The 27470-nt window shown below is 37.1% G+C and overlaps 2 protein-coding genes across 2 annotated transcripts in view; one reads left to right on the top strand and one right to left on the bottom strand.

The window, feature by feature from the left end:
* Positions 1 to 7582, top strand: part of nudt6 (nudix (nucleoside diphosphate linked moiety X)-type motif 6) — a 62676-nt gene extending 55094 nt beyond the window's left edge. Inside the window, exons 4-5 of the mRNA XM_028802033.2 lie at positions 656 to 710; positions 6947 to 7582. Coding sequence (XP_028657866.2) covers positions 656 to 710; positions 6947 to 7338 — 447 coding nt within the window. The 3' untranslated portion in view covers positions 7339 to 7582. The remainder of the gene's footprint in view (positions 1 to 655; positions 711 to 6946) is intronic.
* A 143-nt stretch (positions 7583 to 7725) lies between these two features.
* Positions 7726 to 27470, bottom strand: part of fgf2 (fibroblast growth factor 2) — a 52108-nt gene continuing 32363 nt past the window's right edge. Inside the window, exon 3 of the mRNA XM_028802034.2 lies at positions 7726 to 7913. Coding sequence (XP_028657867.1) covers positions 7728 to 7913 — 186 coding nt within the window. The 3' untranslated portion in view covers positions 7726 to 7727. The remainder of the gene's footprint in view (positions 7914 to 27470) is intronic.

The raw sequence follows: 27470 nt of genomic DNA, 5'->3' as shown, positions 1-27470 counted from the left end.
AGCATCAAATACTTTAAGCAAAGCAGATAGAAATCAATGAAAATGTGTACGAACTAAGGCTGTTGGTAAAGTCCCACATGAACACAAAACATAGTTTGCTTGTGACTTTTTACAGTAATTTATTATCATTAGAAAAAAACAAATGCAACAATTCAAAAGAACAATTGTATTAGAAAGCAGCACTGCAAACTCAATAATAAAATATAGCTCCTATAAGAAATATAATTGGTGACATTTTATAAAAGCAAAATACATTCTAGAAACATTTTAAATATAAAACTAGAAAATATACAGTCACTAAACCATAGCAGCTTGTTGATTTTTAAACTAGTTAATTTAACTAGCAACACTATTTTAACATAGTTAAAGGTGGAATAATTTTTAAAAAGACCAGTAGAATAATACACATATCAGATGTAAGATAAAAAGTTGCATTTAAGTAAAAAACAAAGATCATTAATCAACCAACTAACTCAGGTTTGAACTTTTACAAGTGCATGTTTCACCAGACCTTTTCCTGCAATCCAAACAAAGCACATTCAGCATTTTTGTTCATTTGAACATATTGCACGCAAATGGCTGGAACAACATAATGGTGGCACTAAGCACCTTCTGTTTGATTTTTTTTTTAAATTATCTTTTCTCTTCATTTCAGTCCAAAAATACATGGAAATTTCCAGGTGGGCTGTCTGATCCTGGAGAAACCATTGGTAAGTAAATCTGTCAGTATTTTTATATGTGTTTAATTCTTTTGTTATGGGAAAATCTTTAATCTTGGTTATTTTAAATGAGTGAAATACTTACAAATATTCTTCACTGCATTAAACACATAATTGTCCTATCTTATAACCTTTAAGTACAGTATGTTTCCATTGTTAGATTCTGTATTTCAGTGCAATATATTTATGTTGTTAGCTATGCAACAGAATGATATTTATAGAAGTGGTACTTTGGGGTTCTGTTTAGTAGAGCAGTTTGTTCAGAATCCTTTGTTTCAGTGAGAAATAAGTCTCATTTTAGTTATGATTTCTGTAAAAAATTACAGGTCTGCAGCTCTATAACCTACCATGTTCTGTGCATTTGTTGTACCCAGAGCCAATAAAAGGATGGCTTTGCACATTTTCAAAATCTGAAATTTGAACTGAGTGCATGTCACTTTTAGTTTGTGTGACTGATCAGATGCCAGATGACTTTGTACCCATGGGTCTGCATTTTAAACTGATGTTAGAAGTAAAAACTGTACTGTGGAGGACATTTGTACATGACAACATACTTGGACAAGACTAGTCACAGTGTTCTTCACAAATCAGTATACTGAAACCTAGCTGCTCTTTTTAATATCACACATTCCTGGGCTTTTCGTATATCACTGGGTCAGCTTGTGTACATCACAAGTGCTTTCTGTTTTTAACTGTGTAATGAAAAAAATCACATTCTGCAAAATTTGAAATCCCTTTATGATTTATTTTTTGTTTTATTTTTAAGGAACAATCTGGTCACACTATTTCTGAGAGCTGTGTAAAGATTGTCCTCCTACTTTTTCTAGTCAAGGTCACTGAGAATATGGCTCTGTTCTTGCTCAACAGGCGGAATGCAGAAGCTAGCCCTGAACATAAAATAATGAATCAAATTTGATGAATACTCTGCATGCTGTCCTCATTTTCTTGAATCTGATTTAAACTTAGTTTTATATACTTGCCAGACCCAAGTATAAAAAGGAAATGGTTATCCTCAAATGTATGTTTACCTTTCAGGATGTTGCATGAGGAATTTAATAAAAATAGATTTTAAAGAGTATTACAGTGGAATAAACTGAACTGAGCATACCATGTGAATCATACTCAAGTGTTCAAAAGATATGTTATAATCCATCCATCCATCCATTTTGTAAACTTGCCTATGCACAACAGGTTTGCAGGATAGCTGAAGCCTAACCTAGCAAACATGAGGTGCAAGGCAGGAACAAACCCTGGACAGGATGCCAGCCCATTGCAGGGTGAACACACACACACATCTGGGGCCCTAAAGAACTTACAATTTAGCAACGCCAATATTCCACTAACTAGCATGTCTCTGTAAACCTGTGCAGACATGGGGAAAGCATGCAAACACCAGATAGTTACTGGCAGACTCCTTGTTGCGAGGCAGCAGTGCTACCACTGCACCATTGTGTCACCTTATGTTATAACGCAGTATGTACCAAAGTGGCTCTTTACAATAAGTCTCATTGTCTTGTTTCACTTAAAATAAACAATGAATAGAAATAACTTTAAAAAGGAATTCATTTTTGTGTTCCTCGGTAATAAAAAAACATATTTGAATATGCTTTTAAATGTAGTGAATGTTTCTCTGGAAGGCAAGCTCCAAAGGGTGCATACGGCTTATAAGCTGTCCTGTAGACCTGGCCTTTGAAAGGATGCTTATTGAGTCTTGGGCAACAAGAAGGTTCTCTGACCCAGTGGTCTTGCAGCTAGAGGGCTGACCAGATCCTAGGTAAATTACTAAATATTTTAAATTCCAATAAGAATAGCAAAGGTTGTTTCAGCCACACATACACACTTCTTTTTCCTGCAAGTAAGACAACCCTGCTTAGGCAGATATATAAAAATGACTGAAAAACAATGCCTCAGCTTTGTGGATGGGTGTGCACACACTACCCCACACCAAGAGTAAATTTTTCCAGTTAAATTGTTACCAGGTGTTACTGTAAATCTGTAATTTCCAAAACAGACTCAAAGTAACATTCGATTTTTACTTTGTGACTGGATGTTTATTAAAAATGTCTACAGAACTGCATTACATATAACCTAATCTTCAGCAGGTAATGTCTATCTATTGAACAACTTTTTAAATTAGACAATACAATAAATGAACAATAAATGGTCCACTCTGTGTTCCTCTAGTACCTTAAGTAGTTCACAATACAAACTTGATGAGGTGTCAAAAGCAAAGGATCTGAACAGTTCTTGTTTAGTCTTGAGCAGAGGAGACTGTGTGGGGACCTGATCCAGGTCTTCAGAATTCTCAAAGGCATTGATAAAGTAGATTCAGTGGAATTCTTTCAACTTAACAGTGAATCACATACTTGAGAACACCAGTGGAAATTAAGTTAAAGTTCATTCAGGACTGAAGCCAAGAAGCACTTCTTTACACAAAGAGTTGTGGGAACCTGGAACAAACTACTGAGCAATGCAGTTGAAGCAGAAACCTTGGCATCCTTTAAGAAGCATCAAGATGTCATCTTGGGACAGCCTAGCTATTAACTAAACAGGCAAGTCTGATGGACTGAATAGTCCTCTTTTATTTGCCAGATTTCTTATATTCTTCTGAGACAGTCATGCCTGTAACTGATGCCTTCCATGTTTCACCTAATACTAAAGAATTTACATTTGAGCTTGAATCTAATGACCAAGAAGTCTACTGTACAAGGAGAGCCAAGTTTCCCTTATGATCCCGGGACAATTTATAGACCATATGTGAGTTTCTGTTTCAAGCTTTTCCATTTACAATGAAATTTTTATTTATATTTGAAATCATAGCAACCATCCTACTCATAGACCAGGCTTTTGATTTACTGCCTGTCAATAATCAGGGAAACCATCCCAGTAGAATGGGGCAAAATACAAGATGCAAAATGCAAATGCAAAATGCAAGACGTAACCAATTGCTTGTAATATTTTAGAGGTTAAAAATGAAAATATTGAAATAAACAACGGCTAATATATTTTGAATGTGCGTAGTTTGGTCTGCTTTTTAAGGTCTCATCACAAAGCAGCAAGACTGTCATGTTTATTTTAATAAGTGTGTTAACTTTGTTTATACTTTTACATAGATTTCAATTTTCACTCAGAAAAAAATGGTTAAATATACAGTTAGTACATGTGCATACACACACACACACACACATATATATATATACTGTATATATATATATATATATATATATATATATATATATATATATATATATACACATATATATATACAGTGCATCCAGAAAGTATTCACAGCACATCACTTTTTCCACCTTTTGTTATGTTACAGCCTTATTCCAAAATGGATTAAATTCATTTTTTTCCTCAGAATTCTGCACACAACACCCCATAATGACAATGTGAAAAAAGTTTACTTGAGGTTTTTGCAAATTTTTTAAAAATAAAAAAACTGAGAAATCACATGTACATAAGTATTCACAGCCTTTGCTCAATACTTTGTTGATGCACCTTTGGCAGCAATTACAGCCTCAAGTCTTGTTGAATATGATGCCACAAGCTTGGCACACCTATCCTTGGCCAGTTTCGCCCATTCCTCTTTGCAGCACCTCTCAAGCTCCATCATGTTGGACGGGAAGCGTCGGTGCACAGCCATTTTAAGATCTCTCCAGAGATGTTCAATCGGATTCAAGTCTGGGCTCTGGCTGGGCCACTCAAGGACATTCACAGAGTTGTCCTGAAACCACTCCTTTGATATCTTGGCTGTGTGCTTAGGGTCGTTGTCCTGCTGAAAGATGAACTGTCACCCCAGTCTGAGGTCAAGAGGCTCTGGAGCAGGTTTTCATCCAGGATGTCTCTGTACATTGCTGCAGTCATCTTTCCCTTTATCTTGACTAGTCTCCCAGTTCCTGCCTCTGAAAAACATCCCCACAGCATGATGCTGCCACCACCATGCTTCACTGTAGGGATGGTGCCAGGTTTCCTCCAAACATGACGCCTGGCATTCACACCAAAGAGTTCAATCTTTGTCTCATCAGACCAGAGAATTTTCTTTCTCATGGTCTGAGAGTCCTTCAGGTGCCTTTTGGCAAACACCAGGCGGGCAGCCAAGTGCCTTTTGCTAAGGAGTGGCTTCCATCTGTCCACTCTACCATACAGGCCTGATTGGTGGATTGCTGCAGAGATGGTTGTTCTTCTGGACGGTTCTCCTCTCTCCACAGAGGACCTCTGGAGCTCTGACAGAGTGACCATCGAGTTCTTGGTCACCTCCCTGACTAAGGCCCTTCTCCCCCATTGCTCAGTTTAGATGGCCAGCCATCTCTAGGAAGAGTCCTGGTGGTTTCGAACTTCTTCCACTTACGGATGATGGAGGCCACTGTGCTCATTGGGACCTTCAAAGCAGCAGAATTTTTTCTGTAACCTTCCCCAGATATGTGCCTCGAGACAATCCTTTCTCGGAGGTCTACAGACAATTCCTTTGACTTCATGCTTGGTTTGTGCTCTGACATGAACTGTCAACTGTGGGACCTTATATAGACAGGTGTGTGGCTTTCCAAATCATGTCCAGTCAACTGAATTTACCACAGGTGGACTCCAATTAAGCTGCAGAAACATCTCAAGGATGATCAGGGGAAACAGGATGCACCTGAGCTCAATTTCGAGCTTCACGGCAAAGGCTGTGAATACTTATGTACATGTGCTTTCTCAATTTTTTTATTTTTAATAAATTTGCAAAAACCTCAAATAAACTTTTTTCAAGTTGTCATTATGGGGTGTTGTGTGTAGAATTCTGAGGAAAAAAATGAATTTAATCCATTTTGGTATAAGGCTGTAACATAACAAAATGTGGAAAAAGTGATGCGCTGTGAATACTTTCCGGATGCACTATATATATATATATATATATATATATATATATATATATGTAAAATCTCTGGAAAGAATATGTAAGTAATTAATGCCTTTAAATAGAAGTTTAGCTGTGTCGTCATAAATAAGCTATTAATTTTGTTACCAGCTGTTTCAACTTTGCAGTGGTTTTATTTAAAGTAGAAAACATCATTGTAATAAATATGATTATTACTTTAAACATCACCAAGTAAACTTTTGGTCATGACTTTCATATTTTCATCTCTTTCACACCAATATTTATTACACTTTGTAAATCAAGCTGCAGTGTGCTGCTGATAATAAATGAATATTAGAACCATATAAAAAATACATTTCATTGCAGCCTCAGACCACAAATATTAATTACACTACATCATTATATTTATTAACACTGATAAGCATGTCAAGGGGTGATTTATAAGGTTGATGCTCAGAGAAAATCATAAATAGCACACAGTTGAAAACTTTACTGTTAACGAGTTATAAGATCTTAAAACTTTGTAAAATAAATAACATCAAAAGCTACAATAATTCAAATATATGTAGTATTTCTAATTTTGTACTTGATTATGTATTAGTTTAAAAATAAACATTATCATATTAAAATAAATGTACTTTCCACAACAATGTAAAATAAGTAATTATCTGATTCCCTTGTTACTGTTAATCACAGACTTTAGCTGAAAACACCATTAAATGACTTTGCAGCTAACAGTGCATTTTTGTATATTTTAAAGCAACAACAGCCTGAATTTAAAAAAAAATAAATCAGACATCTTTTTGGGTAGCTCACAGTGACAGGAAGACCACGAACATTCATATTGGAATAGGTTTGAAGCATGACCTTGTGAGGATGAGCCTGGGTGCACTGCTAATAAATGAACGAGTTACCCTAGTGGGCTGAAATAACACCCCTGTCTTCTTCATTGCAAAGTGATGACATTGCACTCCTCAGTGTTCACGTTATTTTATCCTTGCTTAATTTCACACTTTCTGCTGTAGGACTATTCTTGCACTGGCTGCAGTGTAACCACAACAGGTTGGTCTCCTGCAGGATTCACATTTGTAACCCTGCTCCGGTTAGCGCAGCCACAGAGAAAGAAAAAAAATATATAACTGAACGACTTAGCATGTTGTACTAAATTCTGCTCATAAAGCCTGTGAAGCTACAGTCATGTCTTATTCAGTGCGTTGTGGTGGCATCACAGGACTGCTCAGTTAAGCAAGTTAACTATTTAAATTATTATACATTTTACATGATTTCTTAATTTTTGTCCTCTGAATTATTATTTATTAAGATAAACATGTTTCATAATGTTTCTGTCTTTTGTTTTTATTTCTAGTAAATACTGCTGTTCGTGAAGTTTTTGAGGAAACTGGTATAAAATCAGAGTTCAAGTCCCTTTTGAGCGTACGGCAGCAGCATCAACATCCAGGAGCCTTTGGTAACTCTGACATGTACTTCATCTGCCGCCTGAAGCCATTGTCATTTGAAATAAACTTTTGTCAACAAGAGTGTGTCAGGTGTGAATGGATGGACATTGTCAAGCTCGTGAGGACTACAGATACAACTCCCATTACAAACCGAATTGCCAGGCTCTTACTGTATGGATTCAGAGAGGGGTTCGAGAAGATTGACTTGCAAGTAAAAGAACTGCCAGCTATCTACACTGGGTTATTCTACCAGCTATATCACAAAGAACTGCCAGAGTCTTACGAGCAAATATGCGGTTAGAAAATGGAGCTGTACACACATTGTGTGTTTTCTTAATGTGTCGATTTTTACTTACAGTCTCTTTATATAACATATGAAGACACTTTTTGAAGTAGCCTCACTGTTTTCTTCAGTTTTTCTTTGTTTATTGAAATGTATATTGTTAAACTGGAATTCAGCGTATATAGAGGAATACCAGAGGTATAATAAGAGTTTATATATTCACATTTTCTTTATGAAGAAAACTATAAAACCTACAGTGTAATCTCAGTTGCAGCTTTGTTTCTATAAATATTATAAGACGACCTCAGCAAAATGAGACAGTAAGGTTAAATGCTGGTTGCAGGAATTCCGCTCATCCTTCACATTTTATATGAAGAATTCCAACTTTCTGCCAAAATGAAGCATCTTCAACTCTTGACTGACATTGGGAGAAAAAGAATAGCCTTCTGTCCTAGGCCTGTTTTTGATCCTGATTTGTACTGTCCTGTCCGTTTCAGCGCAACATACCAATCAGAATACTTCTGTGAACGGTAAGTGTTGTAGTTGTTCGATTCAAGTCTCTCGATGAAGAAGCATTCATCGGTGGCACATTTCTACAGGAAAACATAAAAGAAAAGAGTTAAGGGTTTTCTGCAAAAATGACAAGCATGTGGCATTAAATAAATAAGGACTGGAAAATATATAAATATTACATAAACATATAAAGTGAAATGCACAAAAAATAAATACATAGAACATGTACTGTATAATTATTCCAAATGACGAACATGTACTTAGGTTTGGTAGTAAATGCAAAAACTCGCATGGTTTACACTATATACAATTGAATTTTAACCACTTCATTTTATTAAAAAGTTTTTAAATTATGAAAGCATTTATAATTTCACAGCTACTTTAAAATTTCTTCTTAGAAAATTATAACTGCGTTTTGGAGACACCATGTCCTGCATATCTTACAAAGCACCTACACACACTCATCACTTTTCACTTTATTTACTTAAACATACAATATCTAAAACTTTCAGTAAATACCCTTGACAGCATAAGGAAGAGATGAAAATGCTTAGTTATGCAACACTATTATAAATGGCCTTCTTGGCATTTTGTTCATTTGTAGAGCGGCACATAGCACACCAGCTGTTATGGTTAAATTTGTGAAACTTTTAAAATCTAAATAAGCTTACTAAAGAGTATACAGCATTAAGACTTAACAAAAAGTAGAAGAGCATTTAGATGCATTAGTAATGAGCACACAAGTATGTGGCACAGAGAAAAGTACATATATGAATCACCCTGATCAGTCATGGTGCTGATCACTGGTCAACAAGCATTTTGCTACTCTGATTCTTTCACGTGTACTTTAACAAATTTCACTGAATCACTCCAAATCTGAAAACCGTTTTCATCCAGCATGTCCCATTTTTTAGTTATGATGTTCCAGGTCTTGGACAACTAGTGTGACTGGACAGTAAAGGCGATGTGTTTCAGCATTTAAGAAATAAGTTTGGTATAGAGAAAAGTGAAGCCAAAATTAAGGAAGGTGTTTTTGTTGGCCCTGAAATACGTGAACTGATGCTTGACGATGAGTTCAAAAGGAAACTGAAGCCAACTGAATCAACACCCTCATTCGTGCAGGTTGTCCAGAATTTTCCTGACAGTCACAGAGCAGAAAATTATACTGAGCTTGTGGAGAATATGCTGAAAGTATATTTGCTTACGGGAGCCAGAATGTCACTGAAGACACATTTTTTACATTCTCATCCTGACTTTTTTCCACCAAATCTAAGCGATGCCAGAGATGAGCATGGGGAAAGATTTCATCAAGATATAAAGGTGATGGAAAACTGATATCGGGAAAAATTCACTCCGAGCATGATGGGTGACTACTGTTTGTTCTTGCAAAGAGAGACGGATGTGCAGTATAAGCGCAAAAGCGAGTGTCTCCAACATTTTTGGGCACGCTGACCTCACTTTTATGTTGAGGTAAATTGACATATATATGCTTTAACGTGTCTCTGGTATCATCTTCTGGTTTGTTTTCAGAATAAACACATCAAAACAATTTTGGTGGGACATAGTCCAAACTCCAGATATCGTGTTGATATATTATATTGATATATTCAAAAGTGTCAAAACGTCAATGATGTGTATTTCAAAAACCTGACGTGCTAGCTTAATTCCGATTTCATATATGAAATCAGTGTAAAAAACTTAATAAAGTGATGCTCTGAAGTTCCCAGAAGCAAACAAAAAATATTTTTTTGTAGACCATATCAGCACTCAAAAAAACATATATTCACTACATCAAAAACAGTGGCTAAGAGGTCTGTTTTCACTGTCTACACAACTAGCTGACTTTCCAGTCTGATGAAAATAATGTGTGACGTGAATGACTTCTCCTATGAATTTGTTAAGACTAATGTCAGTGCTGTATGTTCATTTTCTAGTACCAGCATTTGCATTATTTATATTTTCCCTATTTTGGTGTGTTTAATCTGGAAGCAGCAATTTCTGACATTATTTTACATTTTGACTTCATTGAAAAGTTGATTTTCAGTAATGTCTTAGTTTTCTTTATTTATGCAGCACCATTTTGGAGGTCAAGTGGCCTCAGTTGCACTATGCATTATCCCTCGGTGGATGAAGACATTTTTGATCTTCATAGGTCAAGGAGTTCATCTCATTTCTTCACAATTACAGAAGACTGGATTATATACACTGTATACTGCCATTCCTTGTTCAGGTGAGTTCAAAAGGAAGAAGAATTATGTCTGGAAAAGCCCTCTCTGCACCTGTCTGTATCCAAATTTTTAACCAGCTCTAATGTAGATCCCTTATATTAAGGGCAAGGTAGGAAAGTACTGGAAATATTGTGAACCCAAGGAAAATGAGCAGGAGATGATCACATAATGGAGCAGGTAAAAAGAGTAGTCAAGGGAGCATGAATGCCCTATCCAAAGTATCAAAATAAAACTGAAGCTTCTTAGTTGAAAAGCAGAAAGCAATAATGAAAGTCAAGGATGAATGTAGGGAATGTTTGAAAACTCGCTACTCTTAAGAATTTTTCTGAGGATTATCCACAAAGAACTATTACATACTGTATACACCAAATAACCAGTAATATACAGTATTAATGCCTCATCCATTGTTGGTTCCCACTTTGTGCACAATGCTGCTAGGACAGACTTTAGTCCTCACAACCCTGAACTTGATATGCAGGTTAGATGACATGAAAATAAAATAAACACTTTAGAAAGCTTAAGCCAACCATTCACAACATCCAACTTTAGCCTATTCTTTTGTGATGCTGACATAGCAATTTTGTGTCTTATATTCAAACAGAATTTCTAAGCACAGTTCAGAGACTGATCAAGTAAAGATGTGGTCATTGCAATATCTTTAACAGTGCTATTAGATTACAAGTCCAACAGTTACTGTAGTTTAATTACATGTTATGATTTTTATTAAAAGTGTTATTTTAGTATTAAAATCTTACAAAAGGTAAGGAATAAAGTGCTGTACAATCTATATACATGTAAAATTGTAAGGATTTTCTGTCTGTCACACAAAAACTTGACAGCCTGTGTCCTAACATGTGATATATGACCCATGGTTTTTGAGATTGTAGAACAGCAAGACCAAAATTGGGCTACAAGTACCTGTTACAGCTGGCACAGATGCAGTCGTGCACCTGACATCTGTATATATAAAAGTCAATGTATGTGTGTGTGTATGTATGTAAGTTCCAGCATCACTTCCGAAAGGCTGGAGCGATTTTCATGAACTGCCAGCATTCTTTATGTTTGACCACCACCGCAGTCCTTTTGAAATTAAATAGAGTTGGCCGGGTTGGCATCCCAAATATTTTTGGGACTCATTCTGTCTTTGTGACTCGAGCCGCCATATATATAAAGCAGACTGTAACAATCTTGCGGTCTTGTATGTATGTCATCATCCATTTGACGCTCGGAATGTTTCTGGTGTGCTCAATAAAAGCAACCGACAGTTTTATCATGAAAAATCCGTAGTGTTATTTGTTTGTCATTTAATGTTTGTTTTTGTTAATTATATTTTCATCTTGCATTATTCTTATTGTAACAATGTTGTAGTGGTAATACAATTAAATCAGCCTAGTAATAACATTAATTTAATTTAGTTTAATGTTTTTACGTTGTCAAAAATTCTGCATGTAAAAACTTATTACTACAGCACAAAACAAAAATTAATCTGTCAAAAAACCTTAAAACTCACTTTTCCCATCCTTTTTACACTACTTCCGTATTCCGCTATCTATTATATTATAAATAGGATTAGTTTTTTATTTACCATAAACATCCTATATGTATTCTGTGGATTCAGTGGCTCTCTTTGCAATTTTTGTTTATTCCTTAATGAATTAAATGCCATTTGTTTCGCAACATCATAGCTAATGTGTTGGTGTTTCAATTTTTTTGTAAAAAAGAAATAGGATTTTTTTTTAATACGTTCATAATCAAAAAACTAATTTAATTAACTTATCAAAATCGAAGGAAAAGTGTAGACCAAATATAGCTATGATATTTAACTTATAATATTTATTTATATAGGTCAAATATTTAACCTTTAATTGAGAGACTAATTGGAGATTCGGTCCTATATGTCTGTTATCATCCACTTGATGCTCGTAATGTTTGGACAATCAATTAAAAATTGCTGGAATCAATTTGGGCACAGCCTGTTTCTCACATGGACAACTTTATGTGGCATGTTCAAGGGTAGGGAGTCCTAAGAACCTTTATATATTGGCTAAAGATGGAAAAACTAAAAACACTGTATATAACAAGGCACTTCAGTAAACAATACAAGCACATTACTGAGATTTCATTGTTTATTAATTTATTTTTAAAGTTGTGTTTTTTTTTAATTATATTTTTCCTCCCAGGCAACGCCGGGTATTTCAGCTAGTTACATGATATGCATGGTTGTGTGTGCCATTGTGCTAGTATGGACGACCAATCAGACCACTGATTTGACACAAATTTGGATTAAAGTCCCTTGCACAGCTGCCAGAGATACAGAAGCACACCATGCATGACAGGAAATGCACAGCCACGTGCCCTGGTGTGCTACCTTACAGGTAACTGACATGATAGTACAGCCAACCAAACACACCAATGCTCTGACACTGATGTGATCACTAAATTCATGTGTGTTCCAGACTGGCCTTGATTTAAGCCTTCGACAATACTTGCATGCCCCCAAGCAGCACTGATAGGCAAGGCCAACATTCTACATCACTGAGTATGGCTAACCGAGAATGCTGCAGATTGTACAAGAAACCAACTTCACACTCTGACAATGATCTCGAAAGAGTCACTGGGATTACTTTCTTTAATGAGAGGTGCATGCAATGCCTGCTCCCATTTGCCTTTAAGCCACACCCTAGACAGGATATGAAATGTAGTGACAGTTGCTGATAGAGAGCTACATTACACAAGCAGGCTGATCCTCTCTATCACTCAACGTGAGTGACACATTTGTTTACCCGGACCAACTCTTTACAGACATACAAAATGCACTTGCAGTTGAACTAAATATTTTTTGTGATGTTTTAATGCAAAACTTGAATTGTGGACATCAACATTTTGTAAATGTTCAGGCAAAACAAGCTTATTCAGTTTGTTTGGGTTGAAATAAGCTAAGGGAATCAATGTTATAAAAAAAATTGGGTAGCTGTCAGCCATTTTAATTTTGTAAAATTAGCTCTCAGGGGAAAAAAGGTTGGAGCCCCCTGAGTTAGTGAATCAACAGCTTTAGAAACTTACTTCTGAGTTTGCCTTTCCTTCATCTTTAAGAACACTACAAGCTCCCTTTCTGTCCCTTTTGGTAAATTTGACCAAACACTTTCAGTATTTGAGATTTATTACGATTCAAGATTTGACATTTTTGGTTTTGTAGCTTTATCAATTTTTGATTAACATAGATTATTTTCTTACTTTTTCCATGTGCATCTTTCATTACATGTTGTTTTTAATTTTCTCAGTTTGAGTAGTTTTTATGTTAGGTTTTCTTGTGGCATTTTCTTTACTGTACAGTCTTTCTTCCTAATAACTAAGATATTTTCTTTATTTTTTTTGGCTTAATTTTTCTAATTAATCATTTCAGTTTCTACTTTTGGCTTTAAAATACATTTTAATAATTAACATTTTTGTTGGAAAAGGTGTCTTTGAAGCTTTTGGCCTCTCATTTTGGAAAAATTTTATAACTGAGAAGGTGTCTTATTGGCATGTTTCTGAAAATAAAAATTGCCGATAACCAGCTAAATAATGCATCCCGTACACTTAAAACTACTTTTTTGGAAAAAAAGGAGTGCACTGTAGTACTGTAGTCAATGAAAAGATGACATCACTTTATGTATTACAATTCATGCAAAACCACAAATGATGCATAATTGAAGTCTTTCAGGGTAATTTCTTTACTAGATATTTAAGACTCCTCAGTAAAAATCGACTAGATTACCATTTCATTATGTCAATAAATTGACATAAATCTCCAGTCTATTTTTGGTAAATGTCAGTGGAAAAATAGATAGATACTTTAGAAATTCTAAATGCTTTTATTACAATATATTAAAATAAACCTACAATTCTCTTCTCTAAATTTACAACTGCCTCATGTTTTCCCTTACAAAGTGTTGCTTTAATTTAAGCAATATAAAAAACCCAATCTCTTTACCAATAAATTACTTGTGTCGTGAATTAGATAAGTTTTTTTTATGTAAAATAATAAAACTTATTTCAACGTATTGTACTGTGCATTATCACTCATCATTAGTAATGCTGTAGTGGTAATAAAACAATAATAAGTTCTATGAAGCCTATAAATGAGTTTCAGACAAATGTGTTACCACTTCTTTTAAACTAGTGCTGGCATCTCCCATTCTTTAAAATCCATTTAAATATTAACTTGAATAAAAGGCTTTCATAATTATTTATACCATTACACAAGTGCCCATCCAGAGGCTCATGGAAGCCATTGTTTGTTACAGAAGTAATATGCACTCATCTTATATGCAATAGCTGAATTCATTCATTCTCATCACTGCCTGTTTCTCATTTAGGTTTGTGGGAAATTCCATACCAAAAAATGTAAAAGTAACTCTCATAATGTTGCATTAAACCTATAATATATACATATAAATATATATTATATATATATATATATATATATATATATATATATATATATATATATATATAATAATAATAAAAGGCAAAGCCCTCACTGACTGATTCACTCACTCACTGACTGACTGACTCACTCATCACTAATTCTCCAACTTCCCGTGTAGGTGGAAGGCTGAAATTTGGCAGGCTCATTCCTTACAGCTTACTTACAAAAGTTAGGCAGGTTTCATTTTGAAATTCAAAGCGTAACGGTCATAACTGGAACCTCTTTTTTCACAATATACTGTAATGGACGGCAGCTCGATGGCCGTGGGAGGAGGAGTTGAGTGTCACGTCATCATGCCTCCCACGTAATCACGTGAAAAGACTGTGAACGCAGTAGGGACAAATGAAGGAGGAGCCGCAAACAGCGAAGAACAAAAAATTCATCAAACAATTGAGAAGGGAGCGAGTGAAGCATACCAGCATGTTCATAAGGGAAACAAAGCACGGTGTAAAACGTAAGTTTAAATTAAGTTTATAGAAACTCTCCCGCTGCCAATTGCAATAACGTGAAAAGACTGTGAATGCAGTAGGGACAAATGAAGGAGGAGCCGCAAACAGCGAAGAACAAAAAATTCATTAAACAATTGAGAAGGGAGCGAGTGAAGCATACAAGCATGTTCATAAGGGAAACAAAGCACGGTGTAAAACGTAAGTTTAAATTAAGTTTATAGAAACGCTCCCGCTGCGGATTGCAATAACATATTCGCGAGATAAAAGTTTAATGAGAAGACACAAGGTATAAACGAACCACACGCCGTAGCACAACGTTAGGGGCAACAGTTTCAACCATTCTATGATCTGCTTCTCGCAACTGAAAGACGGCACATGGCGGATGTTAGCCCACTTGCTGACCGCAACGTTAGGGGCTTCAACTCTGGCGCTGACGATATTCGATTCTCGAGAGGGAATGCAGTGAGTGTGTATGCCTGATGAGCCCAGAATTAAGGAGAAACACGTGTCGCATACTCTTTGCATTATTTGAAAGTAAACTATTAAAACCATTCTATGATCAGCTTCTGGGAACAGAAAGAGGGCACGTGGCGGATGTAAGGCGACTTCCTGACCAACCACAAGCGTAACCTGGCAGGTAACCATCCATACAGTCAGATTGTGATTCAGAAAACGAATGCTATGAATTTAATTACCACGATCTACATACTGTCAAATAAACGAAACACACGCCGTAGCGGGACAGCTGTGAAAAGCGAGGTTCACAAAAAAACAGATCCTTAACAAATTGTTATTGGTATATTTTCGATCCGTTTAAAAAGGTTTTATTTTCTTCTTAAAAAATTAAAAGCAGTACTTCGCCGCAACAAAGCGCGAGAATTTGGCTATATATATCTGCTTCTCACAATTAAAAGAGGGCACGTGGCGGATTTTAGACGACTTCATGACCAAACATAAGTGTTACCTGCCAGGTAGGGTTTCCACTTTTAATACAAAAAAATAAGGGACGCATACTGCAGCGGGTGCCACATCCCAGTGCCAACAGTTTGCAGACTCTACTTAAAAGACCCGCCCTCCTCACTGGACAGTTAAAAAGACCAATCAAACTAACGATGACATCAAGTATTACCCAATCAAAAGTAGGAAAGGAGGCATCTTCATAAAATGCGTGTGGGATGATTTGCATGAGACGCTGCTTTAAAAAAAATACGGGACAAGTCCCGTCCCGTATTGATTCAAAACGGGACGCGCAATTTCATTCTCAAATACGGGACAATTCCGTATTTTAAAGGACGGGTGGCAACCCTACAGTGCCAGGTAACCACCCATACAATCAGATTGTGATTCAGACTAGGAATGCAATGAATGTAATTACCCCGATCTACATACAAGGCGAAAGTCTTGCAACATTCAAAGATGATGGGTTGGGATAAGTACACCATAGAACATAAAAGAGCTTATGAAGCCTTGAACCGAAAAAAGCAAGATGTCAGAGATCGTAAAAAAAAAAATAGGTAATGTCATTTTACTCGCTGTAGATTTTAGTCAAACATTACCAGTTATTTCACGAGGGAGACCAGCAGATGAACTCAACGCGTGTTTAAAATCCATGCTTCTCCCACGGTCGGTTATATGTCGCGTGTTCTCGGGTAGGTGCACCAAAAAATGTATACATTTAAGCATGTAATGGGCAAACAACAAATGAGGTATACCCGAAGGCACTGCAGTAGTACTTAATGTAACTTTACTTCTTAAATCTTAATGTTTTACTGTTTAATAATTTATACGCTTCTTATATGTTGTTCAAATTCTTTTATCAAAATACCAGTGACAGCGCAATGCACGATAACATGGAGTGAATACACCATACGCATCCGCCCACGGCCGCCCTGGTGTGCGCAGATAGGAGTTGATTCTACAATAAAATAAAATAAAGATAAAAACCCAGGATTGTTTCCTGCCTTGTGCCCTGTGTTGGCTGGGATTGGCTCCAGCAGACCCCCGTGACCCTGTGTTCGGATTCAGCGGGTTGGAAAATGGATGGATGGATGGATAAAAAGAGTAATACAATCATCACCCATAAAGCGGATAGTAGACGTGACGTTCTATATGTGTACCAGATTTCAAGTCAATAGGTGAAACGGTTTGCGAGCTACAGGTGATTTAAAATCCTGGACAGACAAACGAATAGCCACGGTAGCAAATTACAGAAGAAGATTTTACTGTTTAATAATTTATATTTATATGAAATGTGCTTCTTATATATTACTTCATATTCTCATATGATAGTGATGTTAATGTTGTTTATATTGATTTCTATGTTATTGAAACTGCATGTATGTGTGTATATGTATGTATATATATATATATTTATTTATATATATATATATATATATATATATGTGTGTGTATACATATATATGTGTATATATATATATATATATATATATATATATAATATATGTGTATGTGTGTGTGTATATATATATATATATATATATATATATATATATATATATATATATATATATACTAGCAAAATACCCGCGCTTCGCAGCGGAGAAGTAGTGTGTTAAAGAGGTTATGAAAAAGTAAAGGAAACATTTTAAAAATAACGTAACATGATTGTCAATGTAATTGTGTTGTCATTGTTATGAGTGTTGCTGTCATATATATATACATATACACATACACATATATTATATATATATATATATATATATATATATATATATATATATGACAGCAACACTCATAGCAATGACAACACAATTACATTGACAATCATGTTACGTTATTTTAAAATGTTTCCTTTTCTTTTTCATAACCTCTTTAACACACTACTTCTCCGCTGCGAAGCGCGGGTATTTTGCTAGTATATATATATACATACATACTAGGGGGCTTACCCCGTGCTCGCTTCACTCGCCAACCCCCCTAACCTGTGCTATGCGCCATCCACTTCTCTGCCGCCCGTGTTGTGAAGAGGGGGGCTGAATGCACCCCAAGGGGACACGGTTGCTCCTCCATAACCCCCTCTTAAACGGTGATACACTGGGAAACAAATACAGTTTTTTTTTTTTTTTTTTACCTCCTCTTTGCTCGATCAGCTGCTGGCTTGCTGCTGCTGCTGTGCCACGTGATCTACATCTCGCTTAGTGCTTTGAACATTTAAAAGCCTGTACAGCAGCTGTCCTACTCTTTGTCTTTTATTTCTGGCCCCGGGCATGGTTAAACCTCTTGGCACAATGTCTCGTCTCGCAGGACGTGAGTTCTTGATATTTTTTAGTTTATCATTTAAAATTGGAATAAGAATCTGAAAACCTAACAAAATCGGATTAAAGTTTGATAAATTCTGAAAAGATTGATACAAAACATATATATGTAGGTATTAAAATAAGCCCGATTTAAAGTGTGACAAAAAATGTGACATAAAAATGTTGCACAAAATTGTTGCACTTTTAGGCTTAGGATTTTATATATATATATATATATTGCAGTGTACATATTGTTTTCATAGATATCCTTTGAAGTGTTAATTCAGCACGGGCAATTTTTCTGTATATCTACCCTATTTAAGGTCAACTCATGTCATCTAACACTCTAGATTAGAACTCTTACTAAAAAGATACCATTCCCTATTTGTAGGGCTCATACCAATGCAGCTGTACCCCTTCATCACTTGGCAACCTAACTGGCTGTCTTTGACATAGTAACACAGTGGAGCTTAAACAGTAAGCACAAACAACTTCTGCAAGTGTTATACATAATAAGACCTGCAACATAAACAGTCTGAAATATCCTCAAAATGAGTTCTGCATTTAGTAACTAGGATAATCTGACATGTATTTTAACTGAGGATTGTTCACAGAGCACTGCACCTGCCCTCAGTAAGAAGTGCTATACAAAAACTAAATCCATCCATCCATTATCCACTCCGCTATATCCTAACTACAGGGTCACGGGGGTCTGCTGGAGCCAATCCCAGCCAACACAAGGTGCAAGGCAGGAAACAAACCCCGGGCAGGGCGCCAGGCCACCGCAGGGCACACACACCACACACACACCAAGCACACACTAGGAACAATTTAGGATCGCCAATCCACCTAACCTGCATGTCATTTTACTGTGGGAGGAAACCGGAGCACCCGAAGGAAACCCACGCAGACACGGGAAGAACATGCAAACTCCACGCAGGGAGGACCCGGGAAGCGAATCCGGGTCTCCTAACTCCAAAAAAATAAATCATATTGTATTATTGTATTGTAATTGCATGTACATTTTTATGTAATGACCATTGCCGTCCTATGCATTATATGTTCTTTACCTTACAAAATATGCTTTCATATGACACAGAAAAACCAAGTAACTCTTCACAGGTAGCACAATGCCAGGTGAAGGATTTACATGTGCAACACCTTTGCCATTATAGAATAATGCTTAATTCAGACAGTCAAAAAACTAAAACATGCTGGGAATTATGTGAGTGTTCTCAAATACTGAAATGGAAATATATTTTTGACTAAAATCAAAGAAAAATAACAGATTCTGATTACAAATTCTAGAAAGTAAAACAATAAAAAGTCAAATGGTGTTTTATGTGCAGAACGTAGTACATACAAATGAATACATTCTCCTATTTGATTGACTTGACTAATCATGGAGTCTGAAATCAACCCAGCAAAAGTGGAATATGTGCTCGCCAGAGGACTGGCCAGTACTGAAAGTTTGCCATCAGCTTTTATGTCCGTTTTTCTCTGAATTCCATGGAGGTGAGTTGATCTCACTATATCTCTCTAGATGTGTAAATTAGATGTGTGACATAAGCACTGGTTACAGTCTAAGCAAATAGATTTCTGTGTTTGAAAAGGATGCATTTCACATCAGCTGCAGCCCAACTAACACTGGCAAGCCGTTTGCTACATACAGACAGAGAGATGTATTTGTTCCAGGAGGAAAAATTAGCTATTTACAAAAGCTCAAGAAATTTAACAAATGAACAACTACAGCCTCCTGTCAAATACACACAAGAATTACAAAAAGAAGAAAGCTTTAGATTTTGCTAATAGTAAGAGAGCATGCCCAGTGAAGCATTATAAAGGTATATCACTCAAGGCATTAAGGAGCCCCACTAGCGTTTCTTGACATACTTGCGTAATATAATCAAGGCCTGGATTAAAGACACCCACAGGCCCCTGGGTGATTTAATGAATAGTTCTCCCTAAAACAGAGTTGATCTCACTTTTAAGAATTCATTTCAGAATGCAGACACCTGGTTTCATGCAGCACGGTTGTTCCCACTCTTGATTTCAACTGGCAGTCACTCGAATGTTTCATCTAGTCAGGGTGAGGTGCAATATGAAAAAGCCCCTCATTGTCAAGAGCATGGTACACCTTAATGGTAGATCTGCACCTGTTCATAAGGATTATCTGATCTCACCACTGTCTTATTAAGAACACATTGCACAATCTCCAGCAGATATATAAATACTTTTCTGTGAATAATTGGGTTACTTTCATTTTCATTGCAGCAGATTTGTTTTTCCTATTTTATACATGTACATACATCTGATAGTTATTGTGCCGCTAACATTAACAGATGTATAAAAATTGCAGATATCTCTTTTCAGCAAAAGAATTCAGAGGCTTAACCAACCACCTACTTTTAAATGCACTTGATCCCATTCATGGATGAGAAGCAGAGCCTATGATGAAAGCCAGAGTCATCCCAAAATCATGCTATTAAGAAGTACAAGTACGGCCTATAATCTACATTTTGCAGATCTGACCAGTTGAACTGGATAATTCTACAAATGCAACCTGGCTGGTGGAGCTAATAGATAATCTGACAAAACAGAGATTACTCTTCATTACTTGGCAAATATTGTATTGTTGTGTGGCATTCATCTCTTAACTGTTGTTATAATTAAAGGGGTCCTGTTAGAATCAGGTCTTAGTAAGACCTGCATCATTACATCATTGACTTTTACAGCTATCTCTAATTTTTGTATTAATTCTTTAGCTTTCTTTTATTAATTTTTTGTATCAAGATTAGACAGCACTTAATAGCAAGAAATAATACATTATTCATAAAGCCACTGTATGACGCTCAAACAGATTACCAAGTTCTAACATCAATTAGGCATTTATGCATATTGTTTGAATATACACATCAATGATTTCCGGCTTGTTCTTGTAAAATATTTGCATGACTTTCAGCTTAAATCTAAAATCAAGATTTATTTTTGATCCTCTTCCTATAGATGTGTCCTTTCAAAACAGAGGCCAGGCAGAATATTTAAATTGCATCAGTTTCTGTGACAAAAGCAAACTGTTTTACAGTCTGTTACTACCATGTGTTTAGAAAAATCAAACCTAGCACACTTAGTACTTAACAAGATGGCAGCTGCAAATAGTGCATCCATACAGCTCTCATTACAGTTGGTTGCCAGCCACGAATTCTTAACATCTGGAATATAAAGACCTTCAGTAGCAGCTCCTTTATGTAATAGAACTTCTGCATTATGGTGTGCAGGGACAGCTTCCAAGCACTGTAACTGGAGCGCTTCCTGGTGATGTCAATTGAGCTCTCTCACTCTGCCCCTACCTTTTTGCGCAGCACTTAGGGGTCACTAAGTATAGCATCACCACCCCATCTGCTGCTTCTTGACAGCAACAACTACTCTGTCATCTCTTGAGGATGATTCTGCCATTCCTGAAAAAAACTGGGATTGTTTTGAGCTGAGTGAGGGAAACTGTAAATTTAACTGGAACAGATAGATAACAGTTCCTTCTAGCAATGTCTTGCTCACTCCTACCAAAACAAAAGAACCTAGTCCACATCATATAGAAGTGTTCGCAAGAGCTTGGTTTACTTAGCCGGCCCTAGGAAAACTAGAATTAAGCTCCTGCCCATGATACCTCTGTTGAGCAATGAAAAGTAATGGCACCACAAACAAACAAATAATCAAACATTCAAATTAAGGCATTAGCAGAAACCCAAAACCACAATTCAACACAAAACAGAACCTCTTTTAAAATAATGCAAAGTACAGTTAAATTCTTCATCTCACAATCACAGAACTCTTGACAGCCTGCCTACGACAAGTAATTCTATTTATTCAGATGCCATCAGGAATTAAATACGACAGGATCAGCATGCTTTAAGGCATGAGTAGCAACAGACGCCAATGAAAATTATTAGCTGCAACCTTACAGGAATCACAATTTCCTGTGCAATTAACAAAAAACCTCAGGCACTGTTGATCCTGACATTTTCTGCCGCGATTGTCATGGTATTTTAAAAAGGTTTATTAGAACCAGGCATCTCTTACTTTTCAGATCTGTTCTTTTATCTCTCCGGCTTTTCTTAGTTTTTTCATGCTTTGGATTTTGTATTCCTTGTCTCTCAACAATAATTTTTGACCTTATTATTTTCATTAAACTTGTTTTCTTACGATATTTGATCTCCTGACCATATCTTAGTCTGCTCTATTTTGTTCTTTTCTCATGATTAGTACATTGACAGACATGGACAAATTTGTTGGTACCCCTCCACGAAAAAATGAATCCCGCAATTGACAATTGAAATAATTTGAAAATGACAAAAGTAATTGGCAACCATCATTGTTTATTTAACAAAAATCAGACTTTGCTTTAGAGTTTTTTTATTATTTCAAATTATAACACAAATTGAAATGACAAAAATGATGAGATCCTAAACCTAATATTTTGTTCCACAACCTTTAGAGATAATCACCGTAAACAAGCAGTTCCTGTCGTTCTCAATGTAAGTAAGTACTTGGTCCTACTCTTCCTGAGTAAACTGCCCTGGCTGTGTCATGTATTAAGGATGGCTTCTCCAGACTGCATGTTTCACTTCTTTCAATACTAGGGGGCTCTGCCCCCTGCTCGCTTCGCTCGCCAACCCCTGGCGTTGGGACATGAGAAAGAGTCAGATGTATGAATTAGATATAGAATAGTGTGCAGCTTTGGATGATGCCCATAGAAATAACAAATAGAGTGTTTGTCATATATTAATGTTTTATTGGAATATTTCTTTGTATACAACATTAGCAGTAAAGATGGTGTCTTGTCCTTGAATGAGTCTTCCTTGGCATGGATTATTTATAATTTTAACTTTAACGTCAGATGAACGGCGAACACGTGAGAAGGCAACATAAAGTTGTCCATGTCCAAAAACGGGTTCAGAGAGGTAGATGCCAACCTTGTCCATGGTTTGTCCTTGTGATTTGTTGATGGTCATGGCAAATGCAGGTTTAATGGGGAACTGTCGGCGTTTCAATGTAAAAGGTAATTCTAGCTCAGAACTTGTAAGGTCAATTCTAGGAATGAGAACAGTATTGTTAGCATGTGATCCTGTAAGAACTGTCGCTTGAATAACATTGCGTGTCATGGTGTTGACGACTAACCGTGTGCCATTGCATAAACCCTGTTTTGTGTTAAGGTTTCTTAATAGCATGATTATTGTTCCGTTTTTAAGGGCAAGGTCGTGTTGTGGTAATCCGGCAGGGTTAATAGTGTTCAAATATTCTAAGGGGAAATTTATATGTTCATTGTCGTCATCAGAGTCAACTTTGTCTGAGCTTAGAAAGATCTGTGTCTCTCCAGGAAGTAATGAAATGACCTGGTTATTAATGTGATTAACATTAATATTTTTTGGACATAATATAGTGCGTTGTGTTAACAGGGGTATTTGGTCTAATGTGATTGCTGTTCCAAATATCTCTTTTACTAAGTCGTCTGAGATAAAGGATTGTGGAATGGAAATAATATCTGGGTGAAGTCCATCTGTATTTGTGAGTGTACCATTTCCCAGTTGTATTAGCCAACTGTTATATTCTGGATCTGGACATCGCATGTTTTGTACCAACTGTATTGTTTTAAAGCAATGCCAATTGTCTGCGTATTTTAAGGTGGACTGAACAATAGCTGAGCGCATGGCATGTGGAACAATAGCTAAGCATTGTCTAAAATCTCCTCCTAATAAAAGAACTTTTCCTCCAAAGGGAATATTATTATTCATCAACGTTTGTAGAAGTTTATTAATGGTGTTGAGTAAGTGACTGGATGCCATTGTACATTCATCAATAATTATCAGTTTTGCAAGACGGATGTCTCGGGCATTGCTACTGTGAATGTTCATAGTGGATACTGATGTCTCGGTGATTGGGACCGGTATTTTGAATATTGAGTGACATGTACGACCATTTATTAACAGATTTGCTGCCACTCCGGAGGATCGCAGTCACTGTTAATATGTTTCCTTTTCTGCAGTTGAACGGTTAATAGTGCTTTATTGTAAGGAGATCCACCTATGCTGACACCTGTGCTGTCTAGTGTGAAGGTGTTGACGTTCACTTTAGAATATGTGGCTTTGGGTGTCACTTCTTATGGATGTGTGTGTGGGGGGGGGGGGGGGGGGGGGTGGTGAGGATTGTTGTTGCGCGAGCGTCTTCTTTCTTTTTGTGTTCCTGTGTCTTGTTTGAATCCCCCTCTTTGTGTGTGTCCCGTCCGTTGCTTGTAGGGTCTGTGGGGTGGGCTTCGCTCGCCAACCCCTGGTGTTGGGAATGACAAAGAGCGTGATGTATGAATGAGATATAGAATAGTGTGACGGTGTAGATGATGCAAATAGAAAGCAAACAATAAAGTGTGTGGCACAGTGTAAAGGTTTATTTGAAAATTTCTTTGTACACGCCGTTTAAGTGTAAAAGGTAATTCCAGCTCAGAACTTGTAAGGTCATTTAAGATGGTTATTGTTGTGATCAGAGTCAAGTTTGTCAGAGCTTAGAAAGAGTTGTGTCTCTCCAGGAAGTAATGGAATGACTTGGGTATTTATGTTTTTCACATTAATATTTTTTGGACATAATATAGTGCGTTTTGTTAAAAGGGGCATTTGGTCTAATGAGATTGCTGTTCCAAATGTCTCTGTAACTAAGTCGTCGCAGATAAAGGCTTGAGGAATTGTAATAATATGTGGCTGAAGTCCATCTGTATTGGTGAGTGTACCATCTCTCAGTTGTAATAAGCAATTGTTATGATCTGGTTCTGGACATCGTATCTTTTTTACTAACTGTATCTTTTGAAAGTAATGCCAATTGTCTGCGTATTTTAAAGTGCACTGAACAATAGCTGAGTGCATGGCATCTGGAAGAATAGCTAATCACTGTCTAAAATCTCCTCCTCATAAAAGTACCTTTCCTCCAAATCGAATATTATTACTCCTAAACGTTTGTAGAAGTTTATGAATGGTGTTGAGTAAGTGACTTCATGCCATTGTACATTCATCAATAAACAACATTTTTTCAAGACGGATGTCACGTGCAGTGCCACCGTTAATGTTCATAGTGGATACCGATTTGTAGGATCTAATGCAGTTGATAAAGATTTCACTTTCAGGTACATCGTCAGTTATAAGCTTCTGTAGATATTCAGTATATGAATGTAAAGAAGGCAGTCTAATTTGACCCTTTTGACAACAACGTGTAAATGTATAACTTGTATTTCCAGTTGTTTCTTCAGGGAAGTGAACTGAATGACAATGATTGCAAATGACATTCATTAATCCGAATGAATTTTCCTGGTGTATGTTTTCCTTGTGCCGTTTGAGAGGCGCGTTGTTGCATGTGTAGTATTTGGGACGTGTTGTTTTGGAGCTGTAATCGATTTGCCTGTGCTGTGTGAGAAGCCCGTTGTAGCCTTCGCTGCCATTAACGTATGTCTGAGACGGGAGGTGTTTCGTTTTGAATCCGTGCCTGTTGCGATGCAGCACTTTGATTGATAGTTTGCGTCATGTGGATCTAGGATGTAGATTTGTGCATATTTGCGTTGTTGATTTGTTTCAGGGTGCACTGTTCCAATGCGATGCAGTATTTGTGCACATATGCGAAAGCAGTATGGGCCATTGCCTTTTGGTGGCCTGATATTTACTCCGGTATATGCAAAAGCAAATGAACTATTGTAGGATCTAATGCAGTTCATAAAGTTTTTACTTTTAGGTACATCGTTAGTTAGAAGCTTTAGTTGAGCTTTGCGTTTTTGGAGTCGAGACATTTTTTCTTATGGATGTGTGGGGGGGGTCATTGTTGCGCGAGCGTTTTGTTTCTTTTTGTGTTCCTGTGTCTTGTTTGAATCCCCCTCTTTGTGTGTGTCCCGTCCCTTGCTTGTAGGGTCTGTAGGGTGGTTTTGTGTTCTTTTTTTTGGTCTTCCATGGGCTTGTTGAATCCCCCTCTTGGTGTGTGTCCCGTCCCGTCCCGTGCCTGTAGGGTGGGGGGGGGGGTATGGTCGTGCCTTGCTATTGTGCGCTCGTCTGTTCTTTTTTTTTTGGTGTGTTTAGTTTCGTGTGCAATGTGTTTCGTGCTTTCCCCTCGTTTGAGTACTCTTTTATGTGCCTTTTCCTTCTTTTGGTGCTTGTTGAGCCTCATTTTTGTGACTCCTTTCTGTATGTGCTCACTCCTGTTTTCTGTGCTCTTGTCGGACTCTTTTTGCGCCTGCGTCTCTCGCGGCCCCTCATCCGCCTCTCTCCCCCTCTTTGTGTGTCCCGTCCCTTGCTTGTAGGGTCTGTAGGGTGGTTTTGTGTTCTTTTTTTTGGTCTTCCATGGGCTTGTTGAATCCCCCTCTTGGTGTGTGTCCCGTCCCGTGCCTGTAGGGTGGCGGGGGGTATGGTCGTGCCTTGCTATTGTGCGCTCGTCTGTTCTTTTTTTTTTTGTTGTGTTTAGTTTCGTGTGCAATGTGTTTCGTGCTTTCCCCTCGTTTGAGTACTCTGTAATGTTTTTTTTCCTTCTTTTGGTGCTTGTTGAGCCTCATTTTTGTGACTCCTTTCTGTATGTGCTCACTCCTGTTTTCTGTGCTCTTGTCGGACTGTTTTTGCGCCTGCGTCTCTCGCGGACCCTCATCCGCCTCTCTCGCCCTCTTTTTTCCGCCTTTCTCGGGTCCTCAGCCGACTCTCGCGGACTGTTTGTTGCGCCGGCGCAGTACGTCTTTTTGCAGCTACGGCCCATGGCCGGATGTGCCTGCGTCCATCATCCGGTTTAGCATTCTCGGTTAGTAATATGGATCAGAATAGTCCACTGTATTGTTCTTAGTCATTCTTGGCTTCTTTTAGCTGTATTGTTTAGGTCGTTATCCTGTTAGAGGATCCATGACCTGTGACTGAGACAGAGCCTTCTGACACTGGGCAGTATGCTTTGCCCCACACTTTAGATTTCATTGCTCCCTGCACAGACTCAAGGCAATCCCATGTCAGATGCAGCAAAGCAGTATCAAAACATACCCCCATTATGTTTCAATATAGGTATTGTGTGCTTTTCTTTGAAAGCTTAATTTTTTCTTCTGTGGACACAGAGCTGATGTCACTTGCCCACCGCTCCAATTTTGTAGAATTTGTTCCAAGGACATTCTCCCAGAAACATTATAGCTTGCCATTATACATTTTAGTAAATTTCATTCTGGTTTTTTTTTTTTTTTTTT

Source organism: Erpetoichthys calabaricus, chromosome 5 (genome assembly GCF_900747795.2).
Source record: "Erpetoichthys calabaricus chromosome 5, fErpCal1.3, whole genome shotgun sequence".
Taxonomy (NCBI): domain Eukaryota; kingdom Metazoa; phylum Chordata; class Cladistia; order Polypteriformes; family Polypteridae; genus Erpetoichthys; species Erpetoichthys calabaricus.
Note: the sequence above shows the minus strand (reverse complement) of the source record. Positions and strands in the feature narration are given on the sequence as shown.